General features: G+C 52.8%; 1 protein-coding gene across 2 annotated transcripts; it reads right to left on the reverse strand.

Moving 5' to 3' along the window:
• Positions 1-1,200: 1,200 nt before the first annotated feature.
• On the reverse strand, positions 1,201-9,630 carry LOC108926991 (UDP-GalNAc:beta-1,3-N-acetylgalactosaminyltransferase 2-like). Of its 2 annotated transcripts, none has more exons than XM_029251261.1 (12): positions 8,955-9,630; positions 8,121-8,250; positions 7,935-8,035; positions 6,901-7,094; positions 6,434-6,529; positions 6,145-6,255; positions 5,391-5,469; positions 4,995-5,178; positions 4,700-4,825; positions 4,042-4,201; positions 3,870-3,926; positions 1,201-3,644 (listed from the first exon to the last, which is right to left on the reverse strand). In XM_029251261.1, the coding sequence occupies exons 1-12, from the start codon at positions 9,058-9,060 to the stop codon at positions 3,504-3,506; spliced, it is 1,485 nt and encodes a 494-aa protein (XP_029107094.1). In that variant the 5' UTR covers positions 9,061-9,630; the 3' UTR covers positions 1,201-3,503. The 2 variants fall into 2 exon arrangements, with proteins under 2 accessions (XP_029107094.1, XP_029107093.1); XM_029251260.1 differs by having other exon boundaries at positions 7,845-8,035.
• Between the last annotated feature and the right edge of the window lie 6,712 nt (positions 9,631-16,342).

Consider the following 16,342-nt stretch of genomic DNA (forward strand, 5'->3'; position numbering starts at 1 on the left):
CTTAAGGCTGAGTCCTTGCAATGGGAAGGAACCCTGGTTCAAATCCCATCTAATTTCCTTGATCATGGCACTTACCCTCAATTGATGCACTAAGAATACCCTGCTGTATAAACACTAGGTAAATCACTCAGCACTACTGTTGACTGGTACATATTTTCTGTGCTCTTCTATACTTGTGCTCAGTGATATTTATAGTTGTTGCATGTGCACAGCTGTAGCCTCGAAGTTTCCTTTGGGATCAACAAAGTTTTTATATAGTCTTCCTTACCGCCTTGCCCGGGCTCGCAGACAAGAAGGAAGAACGCACTTTGAAATACAAAAATTATCTGGAAAATGTTTCTATCGACGACAATTTGTAACTCGGACCATTTGCAACTAGACAAGGCAGCGTATTGGCGACGTCAAGGAGGAGATGAGAACATGGGCCCTCGGATAACCCCGCAGACCACCCGGGGGAAAAAGAACAGCCCGTTTAATGGAAAACGGCACATTAACGACTTTCGGATTTCTGGAGAGCGTCGATAATCCACCGACGCACCCATTTGTTTCGTCTCTGCTGGTGTTTCGCCGTTTGAGCCTCATTTCAACTTCTGCACTTTAACGCAGACGATACACTAAGAAACCGACGACTGCGTGATGGCAGAAGCTACCGCAACACCTCAACGCAAGAATGGCTGCGTTTAGTTTCGTACTCCGCTCGGAAAATACTCCAATCGCCACGGGGTAAATTTCACAACATTTAACGCGTCTCGTTTTCCCATAGAACACCTGACTGCTGGACAGCGGTGCTGCACCCTTAGAAGAAACGGTTGAGCAGGATGGGATGTGATGCGCTGCAAGTCCCTGGAAACACCGACTCGAGGGAGACGTCATGTCAGCATGTGCTGCTTTCGCCACCAGCGCATCACATTAGTCCTGCAGCCCCAGGGCGCAGGGCAACGCGCCGGTCGGTCCTCCATGTCCGTTCCGTTTGTGTCATCTAACTCTAGACCCTCTGCCCCCCAGAAGAGTGACGTGGGCAGCCCTGCTCACATAAAGTCAGACCAAATATCACATCACCTCATCTGAAAACCCCTTGTCCCAGGCGAGGAACCGGAGCCCAACCCGGCAACACAGGGCCCAAGGCTGGAGGGAGAGGGGACACACCGGAGAGGGGACACACCAGGGAGGGGATGCCAGTCTGTCGCAAGGCACCTCAAGTGGGGCTCGAACCCCAGACCCACCGGAGAGCAGGACCTGGTCAAACCCACTGCACCACTGCTCAGATCAAATACATACGTTTTTCCTACTCCTGTGCAGAAATGCGCATGTTGCCTTTGGTTAATAATGAGGAGTTTGTACGACACCTTGTCCAGGGAGGTTCAAGTACAAACCAGCACTGCATGTCAGCTGCTTGAGGAAGGGGGGGGGAAAAAAAAAAAAAAAAAAAAAGTCAAAGTGCTGTTTAAAATAAATAAATCAAATTAAATATGTAGCATACTTCTTATGCCTAGACCACATTACCTAAAATACATTTCATGGGCTAACTGGTACTTGTGACTTCAACTCAAAGTTTTCTGGAGACTCAACCTGTTTAATAATAAAAACTCCATCCACCCATTCAGTTTCAATAACCACACGTCCTGAGCAGAGTCTTGCTGAACCGGAGCCTAACCTGGAAACAATGGGTGCGGGGGGTTGCACCCTGGGCACTACGCTAGTCTATCGCAAACCTGGGAGCAAATGCAGCTGAAAATATCGCAGATATGGACAAACAAGTTGTTTAACAGGAAACACTGTGTGCTAAAGAATGCAGAGGTAACCCAGCGTATCCCTGTAACTGTACCACCCGGCAGCGGATCGATTTTCGCATTTAAATGCATTCAGAAGTGGTTTGTCTATCCTGGGGGGATAAATCATCCACGAGGAAAATTAAGGAAATAACAACAGGACGATACTTTGGAAAATGATTAATATTGTTAAGCATGATGATGCTGCTGCTCCACGTGACAAAGTGCAAGAAGCCGCCGACGAACGACGTCCGATACACCTGGGCGCCGGCAACTCGCGCTGCGTGCGTCGCGCGCCTCACGAGAAAGTCCGTTTATCTACTGTCCGTCGTCCGAAAATGGCACCGGCGCCGCTCGCTGTGCCGCAGAGCCGCCGTCGCTCTTAGGCGGACCCCAGTTGCGAGCTCCTCGGCGCCAGTCCGTTCACGCAAACGTCGCCGCCGGGGGTCCCTCTTCAGAGGCGTCAAGGGTAAGGCACTTGACATCTGACCGGAAGGTGAGAGGTTCGGCGCTTTTAAGTTTTAGGGAAAATGGAGCAATATTTTTGAAGGGAACATAATAAATTACTATGAACATCAATTTAAATTTTCATTTATATGGAAATGTGGTGGAAAACGTGAATTTGTTCTGCAGCTGAAAGGTTTCTTTTTTTTTTTTACCCCAAATATGATTTTTCTAAAAGGCTGTATATATTCCATTTCTTACTCGACTGATGGAGGGCAAAGCGACGGGGGACAAGTGCGGACCCCCCAGACAGGAACGCAGCTGCTGCACGACCACATCTCACCGCCAGGAGTCGCGGCTCTTTGGAGCGGACAGTTACGAGACGTTTCAAAGGAGGCTTCGTACAGATTTGTTTAAATCTGATTTAATGTTGTACAGTGTTTTCCTCTTCCCTTGAAACTGCTGCGCTAATTCGACCATGACGGTCAGCATGGCACTACCACAACACATACTACAGGCTAAAGAGGAGGCTCACGAAAAATCGAAACCGTCCCGGCGAGACATCTAAACGTGCTTCACAAACGGTTTTTCCATCGAGAAGTATATTTAATAACCTGATGTTTACCTTTATTTACCGTCTGCGAAAGGAGGACTTGCGTTCTGATGTCTAGAACAGTCGCGTTAAAAGAAACCGGTGTTTTTCCCGTGGAGATTAAGTCCGATGAATCGATCGGACGAGAAAGACGTGTTTAGAGACGTCAATGTTATGCGCTTATTTGCTGCCAAAGGAAGCGGTGGCTCTTGCGGTTATAAGAGGCACCTGCCAGTGCGGGATGGGCCTCGGGAAGAGGAAGTCACGTGAGCGACGCACGGCTGAGCGCTGCCAACAGAATTACTCGTGACGAGCGGGAAAAGCGGAACAGGGCCGAGAGACCCGAGCGTATTCCGGCGGAAACGGCCTGCGGTTCGGCAGGAGCGCCGAAGAACGCGAGGCCGCGTCGACGCGACACAGAAATGAGCTGGAGCACACGGAAATGGGTCAGGCGGCGCGTCGTTCTCCGGCGACCGCTTGAGAGAACGTGTAAGGCGTGACAAAGAAACAAACAAAACGTCTGAAACGAACGCGAGGGCACAAAACACGACATCCTGCGTCGCGGGAGCCCTTTTGGTCACGCTTCCTCGCACGTGCACAGTTCCCCACCGCGGGGACGTCTCGTTGCCCACGGCAGGGCAACCTCACGCATGCCCCCCCTCCCAATCCATCCTCGCTAACCAACACCCAGCATTAGCTCAGCGGCGGTCTCCGGGGCAGCCGCACGGGTCCCCGCAGGCTCTCCTCCCGGCCCATAGCGTTCGCAGCTCCTGGACCGAATGCTGGGGCGAAGAGAGCATGTCTGCGTAGCAATCCTTCTCGCACAGCCAGCCGGGGTCCTGCGCAGGAAAAGTAGAGTCATCGGTCCCATTAGCGCCAAAAGAAGTGTCCTAGTTTAAGTAAAAGGCTAAAAAAAACGCATGTGTGCGTGCGTGTTTGAAAACTGTAGAACAAGGGGATGGTGCATACGCAGGTTCACTCCAACGGGGCACTTAAGCACCGGACTGATCCGAATCTCCATCCACCTAATTGAGCCGATGTAGGCGCACATCCGCTATACCTGCCTGGTATTTGCGCGGCCCCACAGCGGCCATCCATATCCCCATGCTCACGTCTTCGCCCTGCAGGAAAACCGGCACATTTCCCACATTCGTTCCTGTACCGTCAGCTGGATCTCATCGGAAAAAAAAGGAAAGAAAAATGAGGAAAGGCGCGGGACGAAGGTACGGCCGGTACCTGGTAGGCCTTGAGTTTGTCCGCATTGTCGGCCAGCCACTGGACCAGGTCCCTGGACACAACGTAGCCTGATCCGCAGGCAAACGCGGGGTAGGCGGGGCTTGCGTACTCCAGCTCCTGCCATTTGCCCACGCGGTCCACCGCCCAGCTCTGCCTGAAACTGCAGTAAGGCTTTCACTGCAATGACGTTTTTTTCTTTTCTCCTTCTGAGAAGCTTTTCTAAAAGCATAGATACACAACCATACAGAAACAGTTTAAGAAATTGGCGGCGGGGGGGGGAGAAAAACTTTGTATAAAGCTATCCCTGCGAGTAACTCTGGACAAAGGTGTAATTATTTAATAATAATGAGAAGAACTCCCACCCATGAGGCTCTGTGATGTGAGGCATCACAAACGGAAAAATCAGCGTTTCGATTCTCTGGTCAAGTACGTCACACTTCAGTAATAATTATACTACGTTATTACTCCATTTCGTGGGCAGTCTGTGGGGGAAAAAAAAAAAAAAGTCATGTGGTAAAGAGAACGTGTGTCCATTAGTTACACCGGTTCCATGACCCTGTTCGAAGCAAGTGGAGGAAACGCGTGGGTAAAACACAGTACATGGGCACACAAGCATCAGAGCAGCACCGGGCAGATGCGCGCACGTCGCAGCACTTACTTTCCCCACCAGAAATTGCTGCGCTTCAACCCCTTTTGGTCTATCTTCATTAGCACAGCGTCCACGTCGATATAGCAATCATCATCCGTCTTCAGGAGGAGACTGAAGTCAGCTCTTCTCACTGACCTATCGGAGCGCGAATGGTCATTTTAATTAAAAAACGGATTTTATGCCCAAAACTGAATTTTTAATTAAATGCCAAAAAGAGAAAGAAGTACTTTTAAAAAGGCGAGCTCGACAACCCTGGACTGAGCTTATCCAGCGGGAAACCTTACTGGGCGGGTGGGCGACGTACCACTTGTAGAACTGCAGCAGCTTGGAGGGCACGCTCCGGTAAGTGTCCACCACGTCCACGAAGACCATGTCGCCGTGCCGACGGCTCTCCCGCTCCAGCTCCGCCCCTTCCTCCCGAAGCCTCGCCGCATGCCGGTCCCGCCGCGCCGGCCTCCCCCGCAACATCTCCGACAGGGCCTCCGCATCTGCACTTTGACGGGGTGGACGGTCCGTCAGGAGCTGGCGCTCAGCTCCGCCCCCGACTCGACAACCGTGGACCGTGGCCGTACCCTCCGAGGGCCGAACCTCATTATGCCCACTTATGGATTTCTCATGCCGCTTTAACAATTTAACGGGTTAAGGCGGAGCCGGTCGTACACCGCGGTTTCGTTCCCAAGTCATCGGCGGAGCGGCCCACCGTAGATGGAGAAGGTGAATCCTCCAGCCAGTCCCGGGAAGCCACGGGCGCTCCTGTGCGGCAGCGTTCCCTCCTCCACCTGCAGCGAAAGCGCAGGTAGGTTGAGCTCTCAAGGACACGGCGCGAACGCACACCGCACTTCAGGCTCTGAGAGCGATTCAAAGCAGCGCGTACGGTGTGTGAGCGCCGCTCTCATTCAATCCGCTTGACACGTCATGTAAGAGAGGACAGTTCACTGCAAGAGCTCCCTGGAAACAAAGATTTAATCCGCTGCTTTTTCCGGGTCCCGCTTCGTCTCGGCACATCGCCTCCATTAATCCTTCCCCCTCATCAACCCCTTTGAGCAACGCACAGAATTTGCACATTTTTTGCGCTTTTAACGTTTGCATTTTCTGCACTTGCTGACCTCGGCCGTCTTCCCTGAAAGCTCCCGGCCACACGAGACACACACGCGCACACACACACGCACACACACAGTCTGAACCACTTGTCCCATTCGGGACTACGGGGAGCCAGAGCCTAACCCGACAACACGGAGCGTGACGCAGGGGGGGAGGGGACACACCCAGGACAGGACGCCAGTCCGTCGCAAGGCACCTCAAGCGGGACTCGAACCCCAGACCCACCGGAGAGCAGGACCCGGTCCAACCCACTGCGCCGCCGCGCCCCCCTCCACACAAGGTGCTTGCGTTTTAAGCATCTCACCAGGCGCCACGGGTCGAATGTCTACCGTGCCGGCGTACGCACGGCTTACCGAGGCAAACCTCACCACCCCTCCGCCGGCGTTGAGCTGGACCTTGCTGATGTCCGCCGTGGTTAGACTCGTGGAGTCCAGACTCTCCCACACCAAGGAGCCCTCGAAACCCTGCGGGAGCACAGCGGGCACGGAGGTCCATCAACACACGCCGATTTGCTCGGTCGACACCTTACTCTTCAGAGCGCGCGTTATTAAATTATCACCAAACATTCGTAACAGTGCTTTACCAACTGCTGTCGAGCCCCTCGCTCAAATCCGACGCCGGGACCGCATCCGGGAGACTTACCCGGGGCAGGATGAACTGCTCCACCGGCTTGTACCACAGTCCGTTCACCTTGGTGCCCGTGCTGATGGCGCTGAAACGCGCTGTCACCACTGCTTCCTGCGAGGGGCGCCAGAGAACAGGGGTCAACATTTGAGGATGCGCTCCAGAGTGGGCTCGCCCTGTCCTTGACGGTGGCCGGACATCGGTCCTCAAGTCCCGTTATCTGCGGCGCCAGGCGTCAATCAATAAATGCTAACGACTAACAGGCAACCGCGACATCTGCCGGCCCGAGGTCCTCGAGGATGGGAAACGTCCACCCGCCTCAGAAGGCGATGATGGGTCGACCCACTCTGGCCAGCTTTCTGAGAGCCGCTTCCAATAGCGGTGCTCTCACACACACACACAAACACACACACACACACACACACACACACACGTCCAAGGTCAGCCAGCGAGTGGTCGATCGAATCCCCAGACTGAGGGCTCACCTCCTGGTCCAGCTGGAAGAGCTTGACGGTCACATTGCCGCAGAGCTCCTGGTGAGGCCCGTGAGGGAACACCCCCAGGCGCGTGATGACCACCGGGTGCAGGACCTTGAAGTCCAAGCTGACCACCGAGACGTCGGACGGGCCGAGCACCGAGGCGTGGGGCACGGCGAGGACCTCCACGTCGCGGGAATCCTCTGAAAGCGAGGCACCGACACGCGTCAAGCACCGCCGGACATCCCGACGACCGTCGCCGCGCCTTTCTCGCCACGGGAAGCACCGCGTCGTTGCGAGGAGACGGATCCGGGCAGGCGGCGCCCGGGCGGGGGAGGCGGGAGGCGATAAAGCCGGGCATATGGGCACCTCCTGCATTTCTCCTGGCATCAGCACTTCGAAGCGCTTCCCTTCCTGTGGGGTTCCTGTCTAAAGGGCGTACTCCATCTCGGCGGTACGCTTTCTTAATTAGAAAAAGAACACTTTATTACCCCGGAGATCAATGCGAAGTACAAGAGCGTTAAAAGGAAGCCGCATTTTATTTTTACAGCTTCCGCGTAACCTCCCTCTGCCTCGTCCCCTGACAAAAGCCAATTAAGCGCAGGGCCACGGTGGGTACATTTTCCCCGAGCAGATGTTGCTAACTTGCAGGGAGCGACAGACATCGAGGAGCTTTAAGTGCCGCCGTTCCCTTCGCGGTCGGAGGCGACTCGAACCGCGCATTTCCAACAAACACCCGGGCCAAGAGGAAGTCTCCGCTGCGCTGCCTATGAATCGTGCACTTGGCGGGCGCGACGACCCGAATCCAGGGCCGAGCGCAAACCTGCACGACGGGCCGGATGTCGGCGCCGCTTCGTCCCGGCAGCCACCTTAGCACCGATTAGGAAGCGAAGGTGAGGCACAGGCCAAAGACCTGTCTTTGAGGTGACGGAGGCGAGACACCGGTACCGCACCTGCTGGTTTGGGGTCATGGAGCCGAGACACCGGCGCATCGTACCCGCCCGTGCGCGGCGGCGGCGGCAGCGGAGGCGGAGCTTCGGTACCTGGTTTGGTGAGGTTCAGAAGGGCACACGAGTACGGGTCCTCCCTGTCCTCCTCGGGCACGGCGCAGCCGTGCTTTCCGATGATGAACTTGACCAGCACCCTGCAGCCCGGCACAGCGGAGAGCGTCACTGACCGACATCGCCCCCCCCCCGGCAAAGTGTGACGTCATCGAGGCAGGTACTCACCGCCGGCCGAAGCGCGGGTGCTCCCTCAGGTAGCCGAGCCACGTCTCCCGTATGGCGTCCCGAAGCGCGCGGTGCTGCCGCGCGGACAGCACTCCCACGAGCACTTCGCGGGCCGGCGCGCGCCCATCCGCTGCATTCAGAAAGGGAGTGACCGCGTGACTTTCTTGTCCTCCTCAGCGACAGAGAGCCGCGCGAGATCCTTTTGCGAGCGGTAAAAAAACACGGTAAAACACAGAGTAGACACCGGAGCGCGACACCGAGCCACTCCGAGGTCACTACTAGTACTGGGACACGCGGGGCTGACATGTTCGGCAAACATTTTTACGGCAACTTCGTAAGATGGATTTTGTTGTGGGAGTAGTTGAAGTTGTTTTTTCAATCTATTCTATCTATCGTCACACAAGACTGTCACGAGCAGCCCGGCGGCGGGGAATTAATCCATGAATGATTCGCAATTTTCAGAAACGGGAGAACGAGGGACGGAGCGGAGGGACGGACTGACTGAGCTCTCCCTCGCCTCGCCTCACCTCGCCTCGCCTCTGCTCTGGCTGCTGAGCGACACCGCAGACTTCCGCTCCAACATTCACTCACTGTTAGTACTGTACATCACGTCAAATCATTTGTATATATAAAGGCGCACGCAGAACGGCGGGACTCCGTCAGCTGAGCGCGCGGTCAAAAATGTTCGCGCGCTCCGCTACTACTAGTCTACTGCGTGCGGCTTCCTGACGCGACGCGACGCGGCACGCAAGTAACTCCGGCAAAGTGCGAAGCCAGGCTTGAAGGGGGACGCGGCGCAGCCCGGCCGCGAGGAGAAGTTGCGGCGCTTCTCACCCGAGTCCCGGCGCTCCGGCAGCAGGGCGCCTCGGTTCGCCGCGAGCCACAGATGCACGGCGAGCGCGAGCGCACACGGACACAGCAGCAGCGCTAGGGCGCGCATGGACGGGGCGCTCGCGGCGCGGCGCGCGCCTCCCGCGAGCGTGCCACCGGCGTTGCGCGGGCGTCCCCGGAGCGGTGCGGGTGCTCCACGAGCGCGCCCGGCGCCGCCGCCGCTCTCCGACGCATAACTCGGCGCGCGCGAGGGCGACGGTCTCCGGCTCCTTACGAAGGGGGGGGGGCGGGGGTCCCGCGTGCGGCGGTCCGCGACCACCGCGCGGCCAATGGGAGCTGCCGCACCGAGGCGCCGGGCATTCTGGGAATTGGAGTCGCGTTTGCGGATCCTTCCTTCGCCGCGCTTCCGCGTTGTGAGGTAGCTGAGGAAAAAGTGGACGTCGTTCAGCCCCACCCGCCTTCACGTTTCGCCACGAAAGAAGTGCTCGGTAACCTCAGCCTTGTTTGCTCGTCTTTTTTTGCCGTCTTGTCCCACGCACTTTGCACACAGCCGCCCTTACAGTAACAGTACAAGACTGACTCGAGTTCTCGCGTCACAACGAGCTGTGAAAAACGCCACGAAGCACCGCGGCGACGTCCCCGCCAGCGTCTGCCCGCTCTCACACCCGAGCCCCCTGTGCCCCCTGTGCCCCCTTGCGTGGCACGGAATGTCCGCTGGGGGGCGCCGCTGTGCCGGGCGAAACGGGGGCCGGAGGTTCCCGAGTCCTGGCGCGTTTGTCCGGGAAAACGAAGTCGAGAATAGCTGTTGAAAAATAAAAATGGCCCTTGCGTTTTAGCCTGGGATCATGTTGGACTTGGGAGGGGATCTTTTCCTACAAGACCTATGACTGAAGCACTGGCGCGTTGCTGGAGTAAAACGCAAAAGAGTACAGTACCGTGATTTGTGCGCACGTCCCTTCCGCTCAACATCGGGGCGGAACTGATGGTAAATACAGCCTGGGTGGGGATTCGAACCTGGGGCCTTCTGTTGCAAGGCAGCAGCTGTAAACACTGGACTGCGTCAAACCCCCCTCCCTCCCAGTGTCTTTTTTCCTCCTATTCTGGGGAAGTCGCTCTTCCATCAAGGACAATCTCGATTCTACAGAAACTTCATACAGTAAAATTAATTGAAAACAAACCGTTTCAATATCCGTATTGTCACTGCTTTCATAAAAGTTAGAGGTTAAGATGAAAATCATCTACATCATAATAACCGCAGTGCTGTACTTCCCAAAGTTAATGGCAGCGCACAAGGTGAGCCATTATTCTGGCTTTTTGGCACCGATACCCCACTTTAAGATGGACTTTTTCCCCCATTAATTTTTCAATGGTGTTTCGGGGAGCTGAGCGACGAGGCGCTCGGGAGACGCCTCAGATGGAGAATCACACGAGCGCTTCTGGCCTAATTGGCATGGCGGCCAACGAGCAGATGCGCCACCTCCCGCCGGCATCCGTCTCCAGCGCCGTGGAGCGAGATCCACATCTAAGGCTCGCATCAGCAACACCGGTGTTCAACAGCACGGCGCAAGGACACATAGCCGTTTCCACGACAACCGGGAATAAATCTCTATTTCGCAGCACAGCTGAACTTTCACAGCTGATGTCGGCGCCCGGGCCGGTCACGAATAGGCGACCCACACACATCTATTGCCGTCAAAGCTGTGAAGTTTTGTTTGTTTTTTGCTTCCTACATCTTCCTACATATGTAAATGGACGATTAATATCTAAGAGGCTTGGCTGCTGCCTTAACGCAGACCCCGGTTCGGCAAAAAATAGGATGTGGTCGTATTCATAAAAGACATAAAAGAGCTTCTGTCCGTGGGAAGCGACCAAGGCTGCACTCAGCCAGCGATGTGTAATGTACCTAAACACAGGCACCGGAGGGACCCTCTGCGCCCGGACCGGAGCTGCCCCCACCGGCAGCCAGCAGGGAAGGTGTGTGGGAAAGCCGAAGGGCAGCTAAGGGCACACGCCTCACAGGATGCTGCAGAACAGCTTCTCCCCGGAAGGGTTCTTGGAGAAGTGGGCCGGCACGGTGAGCGAGTCCTTCTTGATGTTAGCTTCACGGTACCATCATGGGGACCGCGACCACATCACCGGGACCCATGAGCACACCTTGGGGACAGTGAGTATACCATGAGGACCAGAAGGCCACCATTGGTATTATGAGCTCACCATGGGGACCATGACCACAAGCCCACCGTCTTTGACAACTAGGCAGCTGGGGGGGGGGTGCATGACCGTATCAGTCAAAATCGGCCATTATAAGGTACAGATAAGTATACACAGAGTGTATTTGAAATGCCTGACGCTCCTTTAGACACATGTGATGCAACAGAACAACATTTATAAAAGGCAAAGTAATACTTTGAAGACAGTACGATAAATTCTGTACGAATACTGTATGATTTACAGGAATGTGCACAAGCACATTTAAGCAATTTGAGCCGAGAAGTGAAAGTAGCAGCAGAACTCAGTATAAATAGGTGCAACAGGTGATATATGTTCACTTTAGAATTTATACTGCAGTATGTTACCAATGCAAAGTTACCTGTAATCTGTTAGTTTAGGAGCTGGATGCCAACAGTGGAATATTAATGTCGATTCAAGTGTGTATGTGTATGGATTATGATGTGCATTTCGGAGGCTGATGAGAGACATGGCTGGAGGGCAAAAACGCTGCTGTGTTGTTTATTTTTTTTCATGGCCCAAGAAACTCTTTGCATCCACACCGTTCTAATCAATAGACAAAGCAATAGCAAACTGCATTTCTGTTTATTCGCAGCAATTAAAAAAAGGCATCGGTACACTATATCGACCGTGTGTGTGTGTGTGTGTGTGTGTGGGATATATAGTATCATATTATTGGAAATCTGAGCATTGAAAAATGTAACTGCTACAAGGTACATGATTTGTTTGAATTATTTAAAAAAAACTAGTTTCTCATGTTTTAAAATAAAACCCTTTTGTGTTTGTTTTGAAATGTATTTTCTAGTCTCTAACACCACAGAAGTTAAGTGCACCGTGAAACACGTCTGAATAAGAAGAACGTAATTATTCTTTTTTTGGATCGCCGATTTGGAGAGCTGTTGAATAATAATGTCTGCCGGAGCGGTAATCTCCCCACGGGGGTTTATGCAAATCTCAATTATCTCTGATGCATTAAAAAGACAGAGGAACCAATCCCAAGTGTGTGTGAACTGGAGGCGTGGTTACGCCAGGACCCCATTTGTACCTTTGCAGCAGGGGGTCACTATAGTGCGGCACACAGCCTGGGGGGAGGAACCCTGTGCCAGGAATCGTTGCCCGTGATTCAATTTGAAGCGCTAGTTATGGCCGGACTGTTGAAGAGCTCCAGCTCTGGCTTTGACTGCAAGATCTATTTAAATGTATCCACGCATGCATGCATGGATGGATGGATGGATGGATATTTTTCAAAGGCCCCTTAAATCAGCACTCTTTCATGAACATCTAGGCCAGGAGCTGTTTCCACAGTGATGCTGCTCTAAGTACCGTGTTAATTCCTGCAGAAATCTGCTGGAATATGTGGAGGCCCGCAGCGTCCACAAGGGAAGCCCAAGCGTGCTACTGCCGAGGCCAGAAAACTCACCAGGAGAGAATCCGCCGCAGCGGTAACTCCGCAGTCGGACCTCGATAGGCGCCTTGATTACAGGGCCGCGCGTGGGGAAGGTGGATGGCGGCCCCCTAATTAGCGTGTGTCGCTGTGAGATGCGTGACCGGGACGAGCCGAGGCATTACTGCTCCCCCACCTCCCGCTGGGTGATCACCACAACCAATAACGCCTTCGTTAGCAGAGCCCTGATTTCATTGGCAGATTGCTGGAGGAGGGTTAGGATCCCAGCCAATCAGAGGGTACAACAACAAAAAATTTATTTTCTTCAAGATGGTTACAATCCCACAAGAAGTTTATAGAGAAAAAACTGGTGGTTAAGGACCGTCTCCTTGCAAACAGGAGGATCTGGGTTCAGATCCCCACTCCATGTAGTACCCTTGAGGACTTACCTTGAATTTGTTCTCTGTTCTGTAAAGGGGTAAATCACTGCAAGTACCTTAGGCTACAAACCTCACACTGAAAGTCACCTTGTCAAAAGGAATCAGGAAAAATAAATTATTATTTATCACTCTCTTTAAACTGAAAAATGAGGGTATTGATTTCTATACACATTTAAGACTAAAAATGATGATGCCATCCGTGTAAAACTGACACCCTCATGCACCAGCCGTTTGTTTCAACTGCACTGATGGTGCCTTAATGGAGCGCTGGCCACAGCTGCCCTTGGAGAGCTGCAGCCCTTCCACATATTTGTCCGAATACACTGCCCTCGCATCCAGATCGGGTCGACATCAAACCACTGGTTTATACCTTGCACCGTGCCTCTGGGAGAATGAAACGAATATATAGGATGAGTGTGGGTCCTCAGGCCTTTAAAACACACACACAGAACCAGACCCCAGCAGCACCACTTTAGCAACTTCTTCCCTTTCTCAAGATGCCACAGGCCCAGAATATGACACCGCACTTGAGTTCCATCTCACCTGTGACTCACTGTGCTGCCGTCATCCACAACAAAAACAAATACATGATATAGCTTCACCCAAAACAAACCAGGTCAAGAAGCTTTGGTGCCGGTCAAGGGCAGTCACTCCAGTTTCACTCAGGGAAGATGATTTTTAGGCTGTAAATAGATCATAACCACGGTATGGATTTCACTGCAGAGATACCCTACCATTTTTGTCAATAAATAATCTATTCTGTTATTTTGTACTATAACTACTCTAAAGCAGCAGCACCACCCCTGGCACCCGCATAACGTGGCTGACCTGTTGAGAACCTGATCAACCAGCGTAGGAGTTCCGAGGAGGGCTGCGCTGTAGCCGAAAAAGTCCTCAGAATGCAGAATGTGACTGCGTGGAGGGTCCAGGGAAGAAGGGAATTGTTGGGATTTTCAATATCGTTCCCAGCAGAGTCCAAAGTGCTGCCACACCAATGTTTCTCACACAAACACACAGACACACACAGTTACCTTCATCCAGTTCAGTCAGGCCTCCGTGTTCCAGTGCCCCACAGTGAGCTGTGCCATTGTTCACGGGCCTGTCTTTCATGGTTGCCCCCTTCGGGTCACACAACGCCACAGGGGGAAGTTGGGAGTATTAGTACTACCAGAAGGTCAGTCGGAAGAGCCTAGGAATCGCCAGGAGGTCAGTGGGAAGAGCTTAGGAATCGCCAGAACACCAGTCTTCCATTTGCTTCCATACAACCACTCATCTGTGATTTCACTGTCGAAGAGCAGCACTGCCAGTGCCCCCCGAAAAGGTATTCATCCTCATTTTCGTTTCCCAACTCTCGAGGGAGGTGTTATTACCCTGAAGGAGGCAGAGGAGTGTGACTGATGTTACGTGATGGAACGTGGAGCAGAACCAAAAAGGGCTTTATTGCAGGGACACATAGGAAGAGCTGAGGGGGTTAGATTAGAAGAGGAACTGGAGCCAAAGAGTGTAGGAAGTGCCCACAGAGCCAGTTACCAAGATACACCACGGAGAGCCACAAAGGGGAAGATCTGATGCTTAGACTCTGACGGGGGTAAAACTGAAAAAGTGCACAGATGCATTTGATGATGCTCTTCATCTGAATGGATGTTGAGATGAACTCAACCTTCAGGCTTTAAATGGACGACTGGTCTGAGTGTTTGGATAACAATGTTTCGTTTGTCTGCTGTGTAAAGGAAACTGCGAAAAGGCACAACGTGCAGTAACTGCTGTGGAGAATAACTACACACCTCTCGAAACGGACGAGCATCGGAGACGTGGACATCGGAGGTCACCGAACTGAATTCAACCACAAGACCATCCCTGGGTCCATCCAGCAGTGTGTTGGTTCCGTGCCTTTTATTTCATCCCTGAAGTCCTTCCGCAAATCCATCCCATTGAAACGAGATGACGGGCAGCGCTGTGCTATAATTAGACGGGTTAATACCGTGTTTGTCAAATAAAGCACAGGCGGTTATCGAGATGGTAATTTAGAGTACAATGGACCATTTGTCCTGTGATTTTCCTACGGCTCCCATTGTTTCATTCAGTCATAATTACAGGTCTCGCAGATGCCTTCGGCAGATGTTTCGGAGAACATTTCAGAGACGCGGACAGTTAACTGCACGTGCCTACAGCGGTTTGCGCTGCTCCCCACAATTTGTCTTACAGTTAGAATTACGAGTGCAGCTTCCCTAGTGGACATTTGTGGATCATCTGATGGAAGGTGAACAGGACCCATTCCAAACGTCATGATGCTTCACCAAAGATCTGAGAGTGGGCAGCTGGTAGCGTAGTGGTTAGAGCTCCTGCCTTTGGTCCCAGAAGTCACAGGATGGAATCTTATCCTCTTACCACACATTTTGCACACTCTGGGTTTCCTCCTGGTGGCAGCACGGTGGCACAGTGAGTAGTGCTACTGTCTCACAGCACTGAGTAGTGCTACTGTCTCACAGCACCTGGGTGGTGCGAGAGGACATGGGTTTGATCCCTGCTCAGTGTGTATGGAGTTTGCATGTTCTCCCTGTGTCTGTGTGGGTTTCTTCTGGGTGCTCTGGTTTCCTCCCACATTCCAAAAACATGCTGTTCAGGTTCCCCCATAGTGTGTGAGTGACACGAGTGTGTTCCACTGATGCATGGTTGAGTGACCCAGTGTAAGTAGTGTATCTAGCAGTGTAAGTCAAGTGGTGAATAAGGTGTGTGGGCTCATAACACTACACAGAGTTTGTTGGAAGTCACTTTGGAGAAAAGCATCTGCTAAACAAATAAGTGTAACTGTAACATGTCTGTGCAAAGATGTGTTAAGTGGACTGGTGACTCTAAATTGCCCCTAGTGTGTGTGTGTTACACTGCTCCATGCTGTATCAATGCAGGAATGACTGCAGGGTGTCTCTTGGGGTATAAGTGCATGAAATGGATATCTCCTCCATATGCTCAATCCTTCTCCATCCTTAGATTTGTACCTCATTTCAGGGGCCTGTTGAGAACTGCCAATCCTGACCTGCGGCAGTGCTGCTGGACTCCGGGGGAGAAATGGTAACTGGGACTGGGGAGACATCCCTGTCATAACACCAACGCAGGGCAGCGCCTGCGGTTACAGAAGCCTGCAGTCAGAGGTGGGCACAGGAGTGGAAAACAACCCTCAATACCTGTCGAAAAATCAACATAAGAATAAAAACGACCCAAGTATCAAGTTGCTTGAACAACTCAAATTACACTTCTTAGTATTCCAAACTAGCAATTTAAAGCACTTCAATACATGTGGAAAAAATACATGTAAATTACTTCCCAATAAATTAATTCTG

Source organism: Scleropages formosus, chromosome 4 (assembly GCF_900964775.1).
Source record: "Scleropages formosus chromosome 4, fSclFor1.1, whole genome shotgun sequence".
Lineage (NCBI taxonomy): Eukaryota > Metazoa > Chordata > Actinopteri > Osteoglossiformes > Osteoglossidae > Scleropages > Scleropages formosus.